This window comes from Telopea speciosissima, chromosome 6, assembly GCF_018873765.1.
Source record: "Telopea speciosissima isolate NSW1024214 ecotype Mountain lineage chromosome 6, Tspe_v1, whole genome shotgun sequence".
NCBI lineage: Eukaryota > Viridiplantae > Streptophyta > Magnoliopsida > Proteales > Proteaceae > Telopea > Telopea speciosissima.
In genome coordinates, this window is record NC_057921.1 from 43,903,847 (window position 1) to 43,923,324 (window position 19,478).

At 37.9% G+C, this 19,478-nt stretch overlaps 2 protein-coding genes and 1 long non-coding RNA gene across 6 annotated transcripts in view; 2 read left to right on the forward strand and 1 right to left on the reverse strand.

Annotated features, from left to right (window-relative positions):
• Window positions 1-3,256: 3,256 nt before the first annotated feature.
• The window catches only part of LOC122664809 (putative GEM-like protein 8), a 43,893-nt gene continuing 27,671 nt past the window's right edge, over window positions 3,257-19,478 (forward strand). For 2 of the 4 annotated variants that reach the window (XM_043860799.1, XM_043860801.1), the window contains exon 1: window positions 3,257-3,672. In XM_043860799.1, coding sequence (XP_043716734.1) covers window positions 3,516-3,672 — 157 coding nt within the window. In that variant the 5' untranslated portion in view covers window positions 3,257-3,515. Of the gene's footprint in view, window positions 3,673-16,250; window positions 16,584-16,716; window positions 16,798-17,059; window positions 17,335-17,460; window positions 17,765-19,478 lie in introns of those variants that run through there. The other 2 variants (XM_043860804.1, XM_043860800.1) reach the window with 2 other exon arrangements.
• LOC122664814 lies at window positions 4,072-5,291 on the reverse strand. Its single transcript, XR_006333380.1, has 2 exons — window positions 5,121-5,291; window positions 4,072-4,389 (listed from the first exon to the last, which is right to left on the reverse strand). It is a non-coding gene; the product is annotated as an uncharacterized LOC122664814 (long non-coding RNA).
• The window catches only part of LOC122664810 (putative GEM-like protein 8), a 58,293-nt gene continuing 47,189 nt past the window's right edge, over window positions 8,375-19,478 (forward strand). The window contains exons 1-4 of the mRNA XM_043860806.1: window positions 8,375-8,643; window positions 8,746-8,826; window positions 9,093-9,367; window positions 9,498-9,953. Coding sequence (XP_043716741.1) covers window positions 8,487-8,643; window positions 8,746-8,826; window positions 9,093-9,367; window positions 9,498-9,671 — 687 coding nt within the window. The 5' untranslated portion in view covers window positions 8,375-8,486 and the 3' untranslated portion in view covers window positions 9,672-9,953. The remainder of the gene's footprint in view (window positions 8,644-8,745; window positions 8,827-9,092; window positions 9,368-9,497; window positions 9,954-19,478) is intronic.

Sequence of the window (19,478 nt, forward strand, 5' to 3'; positions counted from 1 at the left end):
AGCACAAGGAGAGACCTCCGAGACTAAAACGCCAAAGAAACCCCTCGCAGGAAGCCGCTCACAGAGACAAGAAATATTCCAAGATCCCAAAACGACTGGGAAAGACGGTCCTTATACTTATAAGCAGGGAAAGATCAAGAAAAGGGGAAGCCAGCTGACTCCCTCCAAGCTTCTTCAAGAAGCTAATGCAACTGTTCTCAAGAAAGCACTCTCTAGACAACGTGATATGTCAGAGGCTTTTTCGCAAGAGCCAAAACGAAAAAACCCTTCAAGTCTATATCCATGAAATGCTCCACGATGTACGAATCTAAAAGTAACCCTTTGACTTGTATTGTAAATGGCTGCAACAGAGTCGGGTTGGGCCCGACTTTTTAAAACCTGGCCCAACCCTGAGTCCCTTAACTGGGCTAGGCCCAGCCCGGCCTTAACTCAGGACCAGTATAATCTAACCTTGAACTGCCCTTAGGATCGGGCTGAGCTAATCCTGATTGGCTCTAACCATGGGGGGAAGGGAGTTACATGGGCAGGCCAGGCTAGGAAGAAGAAAGAAAGAAAGAAGAACAAAAAAAAGGATAACAAAAAAGAACGTGAAGAAGAAGACATGATTGGGTTGGGCCGGGCAAGAATTAGCCTGAGGCTTTAACTCTAACCCGACCCAGCCTTGATGGATTGACGGAGGGTTCAACCCTAATCCGCCCTCAGGGTCAGGGTATCTCAACCCAAGCCCTGTTCCTACTCAGGGTGAGTCAAGGCGAGCTCAAGTTGTCAGGGCTAAATTTGCACCGATAATTGTAATGTAGGTTTTTTTTTTTTTTTTTTGGGAGAGGGGTTACTAGTTGGTCACGTGGTTTTTGCTCCAGCATGCGAGCCAATGAATCTAACATGGACAAGGTTGTCTTTTCCAACTTTCTCTTTTGCCTGAAACTATACATGGAGGAAACCTATTCGGCTATTCCTTTTCTTTCTAGGAATATTCCCTAAGGATGCGACAGGTAGATAAAATGACATAAGGTTGTTCCATTGCAGTCAAGTGGTCACAAGTTCAAGTCTTTGAAAACAGTCGTACATTATGACCCTCCTTAAATCCAAATTGGTGGTCCAAAAGAGGGAATTTGCCGTTGATATTGGGATTAAAATCCTTTGCATTGCGGGGATCTAGCGGTGTACTATAGTGTGGTCCTGAGAGCTCAACAAGTCAAAGAAGTTTCATCCAATGATGCGAGCTCGATGCAAGGCAGTTTTTTTTTTCTCTTTTCTTTCTTTCTTCTCAAGCTCAGCACCATTGAAAGATGCATCTTCCACTTGTCGAGCTCTGAGGACCGCCGCATGCACCGCAAGATTTAGGCACTACAGAGGATTTTAGTTCCATGCGCAATACCGACTTGGCGGTACAAAAAAATTCAAGGAGGGCAAAATATGTTTCATCTTTTTTCGGTATGGTGACTGGTGATCGCTGAAGCTGAAACTGAAACGGATCCTAAAAGAAACGTTACACAATACTCCATCAGATTTGGATTGTTTCACTGTTCGGTCTCAAAACCACCGACAATTAGTACAGCCCCCAAAACTACCCACTTCTGTTTGAACTGTTCATGATCAAGAGTTTCAGCGTGAGCAAGTAGATCGGAATGTGAGGTTTTGGTTGAAGCTCTATTTACCTTCGAATGCATCCATGCTTACAAAAATGCCTTCTGAGCTGGGGGGGGGGGGGGGGGATGGGGTAAAGCTAGTCTTAGTGTCTGGCAGTCCAAATTAACGTGCCATAATCTTGGGTATTCGACGAGATGGATTAAACTAGATTCATGTCCAATATTTATGATTGCAGGTGGAATATGGAAGTAGATGCTTCGTGGAATCATGTTTACGGATCTGTAACATCAAAGAAAGTAAGCATCTGATACTTGCTCCAATTTTAAAATTTGATGATGCTAACTACCCAGTTTTTAAGTTTTATTGAAAGTTGGACCAGAGGCTCTCTTTACCTTTTCAATGCTGCAAGATTAAGAGTCCTCAAAGCCCTACAAAATGGGATATTTTTTCTTTTTTCTGACCTGTGAGAGTGCGAGTTGATGCAGTTCTAAGCAGTGATGCCATTTCCCTGCTTGCCAAAGCATAAAAATATGGGTTGCTGCCCTATCCCCTTTCCACATCTATATTATATGAGGTGGACACTATGAAAAGAGCTGAAGCATCTTTAGATTCATGGCCCACTAACCATTCCCTTCCACCTCAGGTTTATTAGGAAAATAAAAGCAAAAACCCCTGCTTTACATGTAAGCATACACGTGCATTGTCCTTAATTGAAGGCTTTCTATAATTGTCTTTTCTTTCTAAGCAAGGTTTTGACTTCACTGTTTGATTAGTGTAATCCTCCATAGTGATGCAATATTTAATGCTCGAATCAATATACCATCTAGTGTGGTATTTAATCCTTAGCTTTGGGTTCTTCTGTGGTTTTCATTTTGTAAATATTACTTCTGAACAATACTATCACTAAGCAATGTTGCTTGCAAAAATACTGAAAGCCCATGGCTGCTGCATCAGAGAGACGGCATAAAATATGAATGAAAATATATGATGTTTTGTCAGAAGATTTAAAAGTACAACTTCAATCTAACAAACCATTCTAAATCCTATTGATTGAAGATTAAATCTTTATAGTTTACAATTTCAATGCTCAGTAAATTTAGCAAGCCAAGATCACTGAGACTTGTATCTATGACCTCAGATATGGCTTGTCTGCATGGAGTGAGGACCATTTTCCTCTGTTTCTATAGATCATATCATATTGTATCGAGATGGATAATGTTGACTCAATGGCAAACAATCAAGGTGTCTTTGACAGTTAGCAATGCTGAAAGTACTGAAAGCTTTAGACCTAATTGCATATGGGGTTTGAATCTATTGGGACCTCTTCTATGGGTCTTCAATTGTAACATCTACGAAAACTGGTTACTTTTGACCAAGAAATAACAAGAATATCAAATGAGTAATTATGTCATTCTAATGGAAACTTAAAAGTAGTAACAATGGTGGAAAGACAATCTTTCTGTGCCACCAAGATCCTATAATTTATTCATATTCAATGAATCAATCCTATGGAGACAAGATTTTGAACAGAATCCCATTTGTATGTATGGTCATACAAAAATTGCACACACACCTCCAAAATCATAGATTGATTCATATAAGAATTACTTTCCAAACTATCTACTTTATTTTATTGTTTTTAAGTTTTTTGTGCATCTACAGTACCTTTTCCTTTTTCTTTCTTTATCCATTTGTCTTTATTGTTGTTGATGAACCATAGATGACTTGGCAACAGAATCTTGTGATTCACCACCCAACTCTGTTCCTTTATATATACTACCAAAATGCAAGTTTTGCTCCACCATTGAAAGCCATTCATCTTCTTCTCTGGCCTTGGAGAACATTTGGGTTTTGTAGTCTTAGATAAGATAAACAGGGCTTTTCAAATAGGAAGCGTTAGCAGATTTAATCTGTGTTCATCCAATATGAAGAACCAATTTCCAGATCATGTCATCGGAATTCCAGTTAGCTCAGTATCTTATACAGTTGAAAAATCAGCAGAGGAACCTACTTCTGTATCAGAAACTGCTAGCCCATATTTTATTTCCACTCCTTCAAAGGAATCACTCAGATCCAAACAATGTAATCTCTCTCTCTCCCGGGGGGCCTCTCTATTATGTATTGCATTTATTCAACAGCTAATTTGCTAAACTATTAGCTATAACAAAAGAATTTAAATCTCTAAGCTATGTATTAATGGTTTAGCTTTGGCAATGCAGATAGAGTCGGCACACTGATAAAATGGGTCAACAAGCTGGGAAAAAAAGCTGGCAGTTTCACACATGGAGCTCGTGAGCATGGTAACCATCTTCTTGTTAGTGTTGTATATCTATTTCTTTTCCTTTTTTTTTTTTTTGTCTGTGTGGTTGCTATGATAAAAGCACTTCTCTGTATGAGAACTGAGGAGTCTTTCTTCTGAGTACCTAGTTTTTTACTAAAAAAAATGAACATGTTTTCTGAAATTTCAATCTATTTCTTCTCTAAACTAGTATTTCCAATTGGCATTGGTTAGAAAAAGGAACAGTATTTGAATATTGTTCCAAATTGTTGGATGTTACAGTTAGATTGGGGCCCAAGGTATCTGCAACTGTGAAGGGGAAGTTGAGGTTGGGTGCCAGAATTCTTCAAGAAGGTGGTGTTGAGAAGTTATTCAAGCAGATCTTCAGTGTTAGAGAAGGAGAGAAGCTATTGAATGCTTTCCAATGCTATTTGTCAACAACAGCTGGTCCTATAGCAGGGGTCCTCTTTATCTCCACTGAAAATGTTGCCTTCTGCAGCGAGAGATCTCTTACATTCACTCTGCCAACACAAGAGTTGATTAGAACACCTTACAAGGTAAATTCAGAATAGAAATTCCAGAACTTAAATGTTCTGTGAAAACATCTTTCTCCCCACGCATCCGCCCATATTTTTTTCTTCAGATGATCCTACTAAATATTCACTCAACATTTTTGTTATAATATCAGCAGTTAGAAAACCAGATTAGGGAAAATAGAAGAGAAGAGAGAAGAAGAAGAGAGAGGAAAAGAGGAAGAGAGCAAGTTGTGGAAGAGGAGACCTGCGTGAGAGAATGGAAAATGATCTCACTCAGGTTATTCAATACTTATTTATAAAAACAGAAATAACTTGGACAGAATTGCCCTTACATATGCTGAAATATAAAAACAGAAATAAATAAAGACACAAAGACTTATTTGCCCCCATATAACTATCGACTTTAACAATTTTCTTATTATCTTATACAGGTCATGGTACCATTAAAGAAGATAAAGGGAGCCAACCAAAGTGAAAATGCGAACAATCCAAACCAGAAGTACATACAAGTAGTTACTGTGGATAAATTTGAGTTCTGGTTTATGGGTTTTCTAAATTATCAGAAAGCTTTCAAATATATTCAACAGGCCATCTCTCAATCTTAAGTGAGTCAGTTCTCTGTCATTATAACAAGAGAATTGGCTTTTCTTCCCAGGAATTCAGCAAAGGTTAAAGCATCATGTATGTATTTCTTGATGCTGGTAATGGGTGACAACCTTCAAGGGTGTGGAGAAGTTATCTTAAAGGGTCTCCAAGGCAATGGTGATTCTCTGTGCAAGTCTGGACTGATCTTTCAGTGCCACATCACGAAATATTTTGTGGAGAATTCAATGAGAACTCCTGAAACTCAAGTGCTCTGAACATAAGATTTGGTATGCTAAGGAAAGGAGGAATTGATCAGCTCTCTGCCCTCAAGAGAAGAAGTTCAAGCTATATAAAGCACGCCTAAGAGAGATGGAAGCTTAGAAGATTAACTTATCTAGACCTCATGATCCGATATTTTAGAAGAGGAGGCCATCTGAAAGCTCCTCTCAATGCATGGTGCAAGTTCTTACTCTGGATCTGGCATATCTTTAAGGTTCAGAATGAACTAATCTCAAAATCCAAATCCAAAACCACATCATAGCATTTGTAACTTGTAAGGCATGAAGATTTCAAAGAGTTTTCATTTCCCAACCAGAGAAACATAATGAGGCTCCCAATCAGTGCAGAAGAGAATGGAGATCCAGTTCCAAATAACACATGTATTCTCCATACAAATGATGGTTATTGGCTGCAATGGTAAGAGGTCAGCTATGTTTCAGGGAGATTTGGGCCAACAGAGAGGCTTGCTGAGATGGAATTGCCATACAAATTTAAATAGTAAAAAAGGCCAAGAATCATTTTATTGAAGTTGTCAAGTCCCTGTATATGGTGTCTGGAATCACCTCTCACTTTTGCTTCTCTTCTTGTAAATGCTAAATTCACTCACATGAATTCATGTGCAGACTTCTTGTTTATGTTAATGAAACATATGTATATACAAAGCACAAAAAGTCTTGTGGATCTTTGGATGTAAGAAAATACCTTTGAGTAAAGTGTGTACCTTAATCTACTATTTGATTTTGATGATACGGTTCACCGGGAATGTTCTCTAATCTATAAACCAAAGGCAAATTCGGCAACAAAATTCAGTTTTTATTCTTGAAACATATTTATTGAACCGTGGAGTGGAGAACTAATTGTAGAAGAAATTGAGACCTAATTTTTGTTTTCTTTTTGCCTTTTGAAATCCTTGAAGGAAAACTAATATATCTTAGAAGAGAAGTAATGATGCAATTTTATGGTAAGTAAGGCTCCTTTCCTTTTGTTTTAACAGAAAATATTTTATAGGAATTGTCTTAAAAAGAAAAGAAAACACTGTAGGAATGAAAATAAATAGAATCAAGGTTAAGTTTTTAATGAAAGAACAAAAAATTTATAGAGTAAAGTAGAAGTCATGAGAAGTGTGGTGAATAATCTCACATCAACTAACATACTTTGAATTGAACCAAAGGTTTTCAAGCTCGGAGTCAAACTGTCATTTCAGAGTTGCCTCTGTCTGATTCAGAATGAATCTGACCAAGCTCTTAAGGATTAGTCACAAACAATCCTGAAGTAACCAATCCAATCCGGCCAATCTGATCAAGAATTTTAAAACCATGGTTGAAGCCCTATTTACCTTCGAATGCATCCATGCTTTCAAACATGCCTTCTGAGCTGGGGTAAAGCAAGTCTTACTGTCTTACAGTCCACAGTAACGTGCCATAACCTTGGGTATTCGACGAGATGGTTTAAACATGATTCATGTCCAAAATTTATGATTGCAGGTGGAAATATGGAAGTACCCAAGTAGGTGCTCTGTGGAAACCATGTTTACTACCTGTAAAATCAAAGAAAGTCAGCATCTGGTACGCACACCAATTTTATACCTTTAAATTTGATGATACTAACTACCCAGTTTTATTGAAAGTTGGACCAGAGGTTCTCTTTAGTCTTTACCCCTTCAATGTGAGATTAAGAGTTCTCAAATCCCCGTAAAATGGGATATTTATTCTTTTTCCTGGCCTATGAGAATACGAGCTGATGCAGTTCTGATGCAGTGATGCCATTTCTCTGCTTGCCAAAGTATAAAATATGAGTTGCTGCCCTATCCTCTTTCCACATCTGTATTATATGAGGTGGACACTATGAAAAGAGCTGAAGCATCTTTAGGTTCCTGGCCTTCTAACTGCTGCTCCCTTCCACCTCAGGTTGAGTAAGAAAAAAAAAAGCCAAAAGCCCTGCTTTACGTATAAACATACATGTGCATTGTCCTTAATAGGAGGCTTTCTATAATTGTCTTTTCTTTCTAAGCATGTTTTGTTTATTAGTGTAATCTTCCAAAGTGATGTAATAATTATTGCTTATTTTTGTCAAATTAGTATACTATCTAGTGTGGTATTTGATATTAGTTTTGGGTTCTGTGATTTAGATTTTGTAATATTACTTCTAAGCAATAGTATCACTAAGCGATGTTGCTTGCACAAATGAAGAAATCCTATGGCTGCATCAGTGAGACAAATAGCATAAATTTGAAAATGAAAATATATGATATTTTGTAGGAAGATTGAAAAGCACAATTGCATTCTAACAAACCATTCTAAATCCTAACAATTGAAGATTAAATCTTTATAGTTTACAAGCTTGTTGTATTGGAAGATTACAGTTGCAATGCTCAGTAAATTTAGTAACCCAATATCACTGAGACTAGTATTGATGACCACATATAATGGTTGTCTGCATGGAGTGAGGACCATTTTCCTCTGTTTCTATTCATCATCATTTAGTACCGAGATGGATATGCTGACTTATGTGTCAAGCAATCAAGGACCTCTTCTTTGGGTCTTCAATTGTAACTTGTACAAAAACTGGTTACTTTTGACCAACAAATAACAAGAATATCAAATGTGTAATTATGTCATTCTCCTGAAAACTTAAAAGTAGTAACAATGGTGGAAAGAAAATCTTTCTGTGCCATCATACAAGATTCACATAAGCATTTCCTGCTAACAATTGTTATTTTTATTTTATTTTATATCTACAGCCCAGGACCCAGGTTATGATTTCATTTGATTGAGTCCTCAAATGCTTTAACAATTGTTATTTTTATTTATATAAATAACTTTAATGGCCATATCTACCTTTCTTCCCTCACCGCCCCTCCCCACTTCCACTTTTCAACATGGAGAATCACAAGTAAGATTGGACCTTTCAAGCTCTTTGAAAGGCCACCACCAGCAGAGATTTCTATAGGACCTCTTTATTTTTCTTTCTTTATCCATATCTGTCTTTATTGCTGTTGATGAGCCATAGATAACTAGGCAACAGAATGTCGTGATTCATTCACCACTCAACTCTGTTCCTTCAAATATGCTACAAAACTTCAAGTTTTGCTCCAAGAGTGAAAGCCATTCATCTTGTTCTCTGGCCGTGGAGAACATTTGGTTCTTGTAGTCTTAGATAAGAGAAACGGGGATTTTCAAATACGAAGCGTGAGTAGATTGAATCTGTGATCATTCAATATGAAGAACCAATTTATAGATCATGTCATTGGAATTCCAGTTAGCTCAGTATCTTATACATTTGAAAAAACAGCAGAGAATTCTACTATTGTATCAGAAACTGCTAGCCCATATTTTATCTCCACTCCTTCAAAGGAGTCTCCCAGATCTAATCAATGTAAACTCTCTCTCTATTATCCATTGCATATAATTATTAGCTATAACAAAGAATTTAAATCTTTCTGCTATGGTGATTAATGGTTTAGCTTTGAAAATGCAGATAGAGTCGACACACTGATAGAATGGATCAACAAGCTAGGAAAAAAAGCTGACAGTTTCACACATGGAGTTCGTGAGCATGGTAAACACCTTCTTGTTAGGATTGAATTATATATTTCTTGTTCCCATTTTCTTTTAATTTTGTTTTTGGTTGCTATGATAAAAACTCTTCTCTGTATGAGAACTGAGGAGTCTTTCTTCTGAGTATCTAGTTTTTTACTAAAAATATGCGAACTTGTTTTCGGAAATTTCAATACTTTTCTTCTCTAAACTAGTATTAAACACCAATTTCTATGGTTAGAATAATGAACAGTATTTAATGTTGTTCCAAATTGTTGGTTGTTACAGTTAAATTGGGGCCCAAGGTATCTGCAACTGTGAAGGGGAAGTTGAGGTTGGGTGTCAGAATTCTTCGAGAAGGTGGTGTTGAGAAGTTATTTAATCAGATCTTCAGTGTTGGAGAAGGAGAGAAGCTATTGAATGCTTCCCAATGTTATTTGTCAACAACAGCTGGTCCTATTGCAGGGCTCCTCTTTATCTCCACTGAAAATATTGCATTCTGCAGTGAGAGATCTCTTACATTCACTCTGCCAACACAAGAGTTGATTAAAACACCTTACAAGGTAAATTCAGGGTAGAAATTCCCAACTTAAATGTTCTTTGAAAACATCTTTCTCCCCACCCCTCCGCCATTTTTTTCTTCAGATGATCCTATTAAATATTCACTCAACACGTTCTTATTATCTTATACTGGTCATGATTCCATTAAAGAAGATAAAGGGAGCCAACCAAAGTGAAAATGTGAACAATCCCCACCAGAAGTACATACAAGTAGTTACTGTGGATAAATTTGAGTTCTGGTTTATGGGTTTTCTAAATTATCAGAAAGCTTTCAAGTATATTCAACAGGCCATCTCTCAATCTTAATTGACTCAGTTCTCTGTCATTATAACAAGAGAATTGATTTTTCCTCTCAGGACTTCAGCAAAGGTTAAAGCATCATGTATGTATTTCTTGATGCTGGTAATGGGTGACAACCTTCAGGGGTGTGATGAAGTTATCTTAAGGGGTCTCCAAGGCAATGGTGATTCTTTGTGCAAGTCTGGACTGATCTTTCAGTGCCACATCACGAAATTTTCTAAGGAAAATTCGATGAGAACTCCTGAAATTCAAGTGCGCTGAATATAAGATTTGATATGCTAAAGAAAGGTTGAGGAATTGATCAGCTCTCTGTCCTCAAGAGAAGAAGTTCAAGCTATATAAAGCACGCCCAAGAGAGATGGAAGCTTAGAAGATAAACTTATCTAGACCTCATGATCTGATCTTTTAGAGGAGGCGGCCATCTGAAAGCTCCTCTCAATGCATGGTGCAAGTTCTTACTCTGGATCTGGCATATCTTTAAGGTTCACAATGAAGTTAGTCCCAAAGTCCAGAATCCAAAACCACATCATAGCATTTGTAAGGCATGAAGATTTCAAAGAGTTTTCAATTCCCAACCAGAGAAACATCATGTGGCTCTCAACACAAATAACACATGTATTCTCTACACAAATGATGGTTATTGGCTGCAATGGTATGAGATCAGCTATGTTTCAGGGAGGTTTGGGCCAACACAGAGGCTTGCTGAGATGGAATTGTCATACAAATTTAAATGGTAAAAAAGGCCAAGTTGAGTTTGATGATTAGTACTGATCAAGAATCCATTTTATTGAAGTTGTCAAGTCCATGTATATGGTGACAGGAATCACCTCTCATTTTTGCTTCTCTAATGCTAAATTTACTGACATGAATTCATGTGCAGACTTCATGTTTATGTTAATGAAACTTATGTCTATACAAAGCACAAAAAGTCTTGTGTATCTTTGGATGGAAGAAAATACCTTTAAGTAATGTGTGTACCATAATCTACTATTTGATTTCGATGATACAGTTCACCGGGAATGTGTTCTAATCTATTAAACAAAGGCAAATTCAGCAACAAAATTCATTTTTATCTGGAAACACATTTATCAAACTGTTACGAGCCTTGGCGCATCAGTTAAGTTGTGCTATTGTAACCTGTTGTTTGCGGGTTCAAAACTTGGAAATAGCCTCTCTTGCGAAGCAAGGGGTAAGGCTATGTACATTTGACCCTCCCATACCCTGCAATAGCATGAGCCTCGTGCATTGGGATGCTTTTTATTTAAACATATTTATCAAACTGTGGAGTAGATAACTGACTGTAGAAGAAATACTGACCTAATTTGTGTTTCTTTTTCCCCTTTGAAATCCTCGAAGAAGAGAAGTAATGATGCAATTAATTTTATGGTAAGTTAGGCTCCTTTTGTTTCCACAGAAAATATTTTATTGGAATTGTCTTAAAAGGAAAAGAAAATGCAATAGGAATAAAAATAAATAGAATAAAGGTTAAATTTTTTAATGAAAGAACAAAAAATCTATAGATTAAAGTAGAGGTCATAAGAAGTGTTGTTTATGTGTGTGTCTTGAATTCTTGTACCCGTTTCAAAGTTTTTCTATCTCCGATATTTTTTTCTGGGGAAAGTTCTTGAAAGATCTCCATCTTATTTTAATTTCATTACATAGTAAATCATCTTCAGCTTCCCCTGTGGATGTAGCACATCTAATTGGTGTGTGAACCACATCAAATGTCTGTCTCATCCTTACTAAAATTTGTTTTGTTTCTTCATGTTTCTTGGTGTTAGAGTTAACATGGGTGGTGAATAATCTCACATCAACTAAACTACCTTGAATGACTTCATATACCAAGTCGGGAAAACCACCTAATAGCTTAAGCTTTTAAGTTGAACATTTTAATATTGTATCAGAGCCACCAGGCCCACTATATTAATGACATCCATATCCGACCCAATTCGACTCCTCTACTTCCACCTGCCCCTATTGTCGTGTGCGTACCACACACAAGCAAGACTGAATGTACCGCCTTACCCCTGCCCGAGCGCCTTGGCCGAGCGGGGGTAAGGCGGTACTTTCCACCACACTTGTATGTGGGGGCGCACGACAGTACCGGGCAGACGGAAGTAGAGGAGTCGGATCCTATCCGACAACCCAAAAAAAGGGTGACACATTAGGGACAATGTCTAGAATAATTTTAAGTTGACTAATCTAAGATCTAAGATGAATTTATATACCTGTTGGGCCTCTCTACTTAATAGAATCATTACAAGAAATAAGGGCTTTAGCGGCTGTAATTTACTGTTAACGTCAATTATTTTACCGCCATTAAAAGTGATTTGGTTCTTTGAAAAAAAAAAACCCAACGCCACCCCCACCTTTTGCAGCCCCCGCCCTCAGCCCCACCACCTCCACAAGCCCTCTCCCTCACCACCTCCTCTTCCCCCGGTCTCACTCGTATCCCTGCCTCACTTATGCGTTATGCCCTCTCTCCTTTACCCACCCCACACCGTGTGCACGTTGCAATCCACCCTCCCTCACCCCTTTTTGTACCCCCTCCTTCCCAAACGTATTGGTTATCTTCTTCAACGATTCTGATTCAGTTGGAACTTTTGGTTTCTCAGAGGCAGAGCTTTGGTTTACTACCAACGATAAAGCTTGGGGCTTTCGAAGAAGTACAACTTGTGGTTGCTGCGGTTTGGTTTTCTGGAAATATTCCAAGATAGTCTTTAACCACTTGGGGATGCAGTGTGGATGCCATGCCAACTAAGGACCAGCTCTTATTAGACGACAAGTTGGGGTAAATCTCAGTTGTGTTTTTTGTTGGGTTGGTTTAGAGAGTCGGAACAATCTTTTCTTTGATTGTTCTTTTACTTAAAAATTATGGGGGGATATTCTTTCTTCTTATTCCCAAAGCACAAAACAAGTTCAAAATATGAAAGATGAAGCTGTTTGGATTAGATACAAGTTTAATGGAGATGATCCCATTCAAATAATTGGTAAGTTGGCTTTTTGTTCTACTATTCAACATGTATGGCAAGAGAGGAATTTTAGATTATTCCATAATAATACTAAAACAAGACCTCAAGTTGTTGCTGCAATTAACATTTTGGGATTGGTGTGTAGTTTGTGTGATTATATTTTCATAAAAAAAAAGTTGTTGCTGCAATTAACGAAGATGTGTTTTTCTAGGTGTACCTCCATTTCTCTTACTGAGACTTACTCCCCTAGAAATCAGTTTCTTGTTGATAACTGGGGAATTAATGTGCATTGGATTTCTACTGTTCGGAAGGCATGTTCATGGTTTCAATCTCTTCAGGTTATGTTTGCTTTGCATTGTGATGATTTTCTATCCTAAGAAAAGGCAACTTATGGTGGGCTAATTCGTGATGCTATGGGTACTCTCATTATTGCTTTTGCATGTGTGCGTGTAAATAGATCAGTCCTTTTTATAGAGTTGTATGCTATCTTCCGATGTATCACTTTATGTATTAAAAAGGTTTCTATGAAGTGTCCATTCGATCAGATTTCAAATTGGTTGTGGGCATGGTAAATGGAACGATTAAATGTCCTTGGCCATTATAGTGGTTAAAGAGTAAAATCCACCATTTGAGTGCCTCTCTTTATTCGGTGAAATATAAGCATGTGTAGAGGGAGGTGAATCAACCAACAGAGGATGATGTGGAGACTTTTCGACTTCCCAAATGAATTTTGTAAATTGATCAAAGGGGATGTAAATTTTTGTATCTATTATCGATTGTAATTTTCTTATTTTTGACACTTTTATTGATGCGGAACCTGTCCCGTTTTTGTTAGGGGCCTCAGATTTCCCTTTTTAAGTCGGTTTTGGAGGGTGTTTTAAGTGGCTGCCTGTTTTTTTTGTATATTTAATTTTCGGTAAAAGTTTGCAGTGCGATTTCACCATTATTTTACGTAAATTACTTTTTGTGGCCATAAAAAGGTCACAGCACTTGAGCATTGCCATTATAAAACAATGATGGCAGTGCTCCATCAATCTCAGTCATTGATTTTCTGACATAAAATCTGAGACGTTCAATTTTTTAAAGCACAAACAAAATGGTGACCTATTCTTTACCCACATCGCCGGTTAGTAGATTCATCTTCTTTTCTAAACACCATCCCCTAAATTTCTTGCCCTTCCTCTTCTTCATCAATCTCAAAACCTTAATGGCATTTCAGTCCAGCCGAGAGTGAGACATCTTGCAGCAGCCATTTTGTGGAGAAAATAGGAGGAGAGATTCATCTTGCAGCAGCGATCAAAACGAACCAGAGGGATAAAATGCAGCGCCAATCTTCAGATCTTCAAAGGTTTCGATCAATAATGGCAGATATTGAAGAGTTCTAGAAAAAAGCTTGAGAACAGAAAATAACTGTGTACTACACAGGGAGCTGTTTTACAAAAATTGCACCTAGAAAGTACCTCAAACTTTGACCCTAATATTGAACCAGTTTTTGGTCAAATCACCACCAATTCTTACATCAGTGGATAGTAAATTTCGAGACCTTTCCAACAAAACCTGGATCTCAAAAATCAGACCATCAGATGTCCCAGAATTGGGATCGGAAAATCAACGTGTAGAATCTCTATTTTGGTCAACCAGAGCCTATCACATGGCATTTTCTAAGGTACCTCAAAAGGTGTTGCTGCAGTACATTTCATGTGGTACCATAGGCCACATGGAGATAGACCCCTCCCCTCCTCTTTTTGGATCCGAATCCTCTCAAACAACTTGAATGCATATTTCAATACTTGGGAATGCGTGTCCATATCCTCCTTGCAGTTGAATGGACTCTTGCAAAGGGCTTAGAATTGGACTTGGAGAGGATATTTTTCCCCTCATTTTATGGATCAGTTTTTGGAGAACTGAAATATTCTCTCTATCTCTTTACCAAAAAAGGAAAAAATCTGTATATATATTCGCTCTATCATTTGACTTTGTCTCCTTCTGCCCTACCGAAGTACTGTGGAAATACGTAGAAAAGGCTCCCCAAGACTAAGAAATGCGTGCTTGAAGGTTCTGTAACAGTCGAAAAACTGCCAAATCGGGCCTTGCACATCTGGGTTTGGGACTTTCTTGAGCAAGCGAGAAGCAGAAGGGTAGGTTTTTTTGTTTTTTGTTTCATTTTGAGTGGTTTTATTCCATTTTCACTGTAAATATATGGCATCCTTATCCAACCGCAAGATAGGTCAGTCTGGTAGCTTGGGCTGGGTCCATGCTTTTCCTTGGAGGCATTGATACGTTCAAACCTTTTTAGCACCTTAGGATGGTTGTGTTGGGCGTCAAACATCTCGGCCATTTGATTCGGGTCTGCATCAATTTCTTCTTTTTCCTAGCCTGTGCGAGTACGAGCTGATGCAATTCTGATGCAGTGATGCCATTTCCCCTGCTTTCCAAAGCATAAAATATGGGTTGCTGCCCTATCCCCTTTCCACATCCATATTATATGAGGTGGCCACTATGAAAAGAGCTGAAGCATCTTTAGGTTCCTGGCCTACTAACCACTCCCTTCCACCTCAGGTTGAGTAGGAAAAAAAAGAGGCAAAATCCCTGCTTTACATATAAGCATACATGTGCATTTTCCTTAATAGAAAGCTTTCTATTCCTAAGCAGGTTTTGACATCACTGTTTGATTAATGTAATCTGGCCATAGTGATGTAATATTTAATGCTTATTTTTGTCAAATTAGTATTCTATCTAGTGTGGTATTTGATCATTAGTTTAGGGTTCTTCTGTGATCTTTATTTTGTAAATATTACTTCTAAGCAATTCTATCACTAAGCCATGTTGCTAGCACAAATAAGGAAAGCCCATGTCTGCATCAGAGATTGAAGATTAAATCTTTGTAGTTTACAATTGCAATGGTCAGTAAATTTAGAAACCTAATATCACTGAGACTTGTATGATCATTTTCCTCTGTTTCTACTGATCATCATATAGTACTGAGATGGATAATGCTGACTAAGTTGCAAGCAATCAAGGTGTCTTTGAAAGTTAACAATGTTGAACCAACTGAAAGCTTTAGACCTTATTGAATGTGAGGTTTGAATATATTGGGACCTCTTCTATGGGTCTTTAATTATACTTTTGACCAAGAAATAACAAGAATATCAAATATGTAATTATGTCATTCTCCTGGAAACTTAAAAGTAGTAACAATGTTGGAAAGACAATCTTTCTGTGCCATCAAAGATCCCATGTGCTATGGGTAAATTGTCATACAAGATTCACATTAGCATTACCTGCTAACAATTGTTATTTTTATTATTTTGGTATCTACAGCTCAGGACCCAGGTTATGATTTCGTTTTATTGAGTCCTCTAATGCTTTAACAATGGTTACTTTTATTTATATGAATAACCTAAATGGTCAAATCTACCTTTTCTTCCTCACTGGGCCTCCTCACTTTTCAACATGGAGAAAATCACAAGCAAGATTGGACCTTACCAAGCTCTTTGAAAGGCCAAGAGACAATTCTACAGGGCCACTTTATTTTTCTTTCTTTATCCATCTCTCTCTTTATTGCTGTTGATGAGCCATAGATGACTTGGCAAAAGAATGTTGTCATTCACTCACCACCCAACTCTGTTCCTTTAAATATACTACCAAACTGCAAGGTTTGCTCCACCAGTGAAAGCCATTCATCTCCTTCTCTGGCCGTGAAGAACATTTGGGTCTTGTAGTCTCAGATAAGAGAAACAGAGCTATTCAATAAAAAGTGTTAGCAGATTGGATCTGTGTTCATTCAATATGAAGAACCAATTTCCAGATCATGTCATTGGAATTCCAGTTAGCTCAGTATCTTATACAGTTGCAAAATCAGCAGAGAATTCTACTACTGTATCAGAAACTTCTAGCCCATATTTTATTTCCACTCCCTCAAAGGAGTCTCCCAGATCCAAACAAAGTAATCTCTCTCTCCCCGGGATCTCTCTATTATGTGCTGCAAATATTCTACAGCTAATTTTCTAACTATTAGCTATAACAAAAGAATTAAAACCTTTAAGCTACGCATTAATGGTTTAGCTTTGTCAATGCAGATAGAGTTAACACACTGATAGAATGGATCAACAAGCTGGGAAAAAAAGCTGAAAGTTTCACACATGGAGTACATGAACATGGTAACTATCTTCTTGTTAGAGTTGAATTATCCATTTCTTGTTCCCATTTTCTTTCTCTTGTTTTTGGGTTGCTTTGATAAAAACTGTTCTCTTTATGAGAGCTGAGGAGTCGTTCTTCTGAGCATCTAGTTTTTTACTAAAAATACGAGAACATGTTTTCTGAAATTTCAATCTTTTTCTTCTCTAAACTAGTATTTCTAATTGCCATTGGTAAGAATAATGAGCAGTATTTAATGTTGTTGCAAATTGTTGGGTGTAACAGTTAGATTGGGGCCCAAGGTATCTGCAACTATGAAGGGGAAGTTGAGGTTGGGTGCCAGAATTCTTCAAGAAGGTGGTGTTGAGAAGTTATTCAAGCAGATCTTCAATGCTAGAGAAGGAGAGAAGTTATTGAATGCTTCCCAATGTTATTTGTCAACATCAGCTGGTCCTATTGCAGGTCTCCTCTTTATCTCAGATGAAAATGTTGCCTTCTGCAGTGAGAGATCTCTTACATTCACTCTGCCAACAAAAGATGTTATTAGAACACCATACAAGGTAAATTCAGGATAGAAATTCGCAACTTAAATGTTCTTTGAAAACATCTCTTACTCCCTCCGCCCGCTCTTTCTTCAGATGATCCTAGTGAATATTCACTGAACAGATTCACTTTATCGTATACAGGTCATGATTCCATTAAAGAAGATAAAGGGAGCCAACCAACGTGAAAATGTGAACAATCCAAACCAGAAGTACATACAAGTAGTTACTGTGGATAAATTTGAGTTCTGGTTTATGGGTTTTCTAAATTATCAGAAAGCTTTCAAGTATATTCAACAGGCCATCTCTCAATCTTAAGTGAGTCAGTTCTCTGTCCTTATAACAGGAAAATTGACTTTTCTCCCCAGGAATTCAGAAAAGGTTAAAGCATCATGTATATATTTCTTGATGCTGGTAAGGGGTGACAACCGTCAGGGGTGCGGAGAAGTTATCTTAAAGGGCTTCGCATGCAATGGTGATTCTCTGTGCAAGTTTTGGCTGATCTTTCCATGCCACATCATGAAATTTTTGTCGTGAATTCGATGAGACCTCCTGAAACTCAAGTGCCCCAAGTATAAAAACTAAGAGGCTAAAGAAGGGAGGTGAAATTGATCAGCTCTCCATCCTCACGAGAAGAAGTTTGAGCAATATAAAGCACGCCAATGAGAGATGGAAACACAGAAGAAACACAGAAGATAAACTTATCTAGACCTCATGATCCGATATGTGAGAGGAGAAGGTCATATGAAAGCTACTCTCAATGCATGGTGCAATTGCTTACTCTGGCTCTGGCATATCTTGAAGGTTCACAATGAAGCTAGTCTCAAAGTCCAGAATCCAAACCCACATCATAGCATCTGTAAGGCATGATGATTTCAGAGAATTCTCAACCAGTGCAATAGAGAAGATCTAGTTACAAGTAACAGGTGGATTCTCCACACAAATGATGGTTATTGGCTGCAAAGGTAAGAGATCAGCTCTGTTCCAGGGAGATTTGGGCCAACACAAAGGCTTGCTGAGATGGAATTGTTATACGAATTTAAATAGTAAAGAAGGCCAAGTTGAGTTCGGCAATTTAACCCTGATCAAAGCCTTGATTGAAGAAGCATCAAGAATCCATTCTATTGAAGTTGTCAAGTCCCTGTATATGGTGTCTGGAACCGCTACCTCTCATTTTTGCTTATCTTCTTGTAAATGTTTACTTGCATGAATTCATGTATAGACTTCATGTTTATGTAAATGAAACTTGTGTCTATACAAAACAGAGAAAGTTTTGAATCTTTGTATTAAGAAAATACCTTTGACTAAAGTGTGCCTTAATCTAGTATTTAATTTTGATGATATAGCTCATCAGGATGCTCTAATCTGTTAACCAAAAGGAAAATTGGGCACAAAATTATTTTTTATTCTTGAAACACCTTTACCAAATCATTGGAGTAGAGAGCTCTTTCTAGAAGAAATAGAGACCTAATTTCTGTTTCTTTTTTCCCTTTGAAATCATTGAAGAGTAACTAATCTATCTTATAAGCGAAAGAATGCAGAAATTGTTGAATATTGATGGCCACTGAGAGGCATAGGGGGGGGGGGGGAGTGAATCAGAGGACTTTAAAAAATCTTTCCCTCCATAGTTCCACTCCCAGTTCAACTGTTTAGATCACCTCACTCAACACTGACACATATACAGTCCTCTCAGATACACAGACACTCAAGCACAGTCTAGTAACTCTGACTCAGGCACACACACACAACAACAGTTACAGGCTACTGCTGGAAATCCCTCATTGCTGCTTGGAGATGGCTAACACTATCATTGTGTAACTGTCACTAAAGCACGCAACCTCAGACTCTGCTGGAGGCCTCACTGATGGCATACGTACACACACAAATTGTGTGATACACATTTCCTCTCAATCACAGACAGTCATACGATTCCTGTGGCAAGTCTACCCGGTGTGCACATCCATCTTGCAGACAAGCCTCCAACATACAACATACAATGATTACATCCACAATACAAATATACATGCTTCAGCAGATTGCCCACATGCATGGGGTCACACTGAACTCATCATCTATTCATCATTATTTTCTCAGCATAGAACTGAGAGGCCGCACCCACGGCAGATTTCTTGGCATCAAACCAAGAGGTTATACCCATGGCT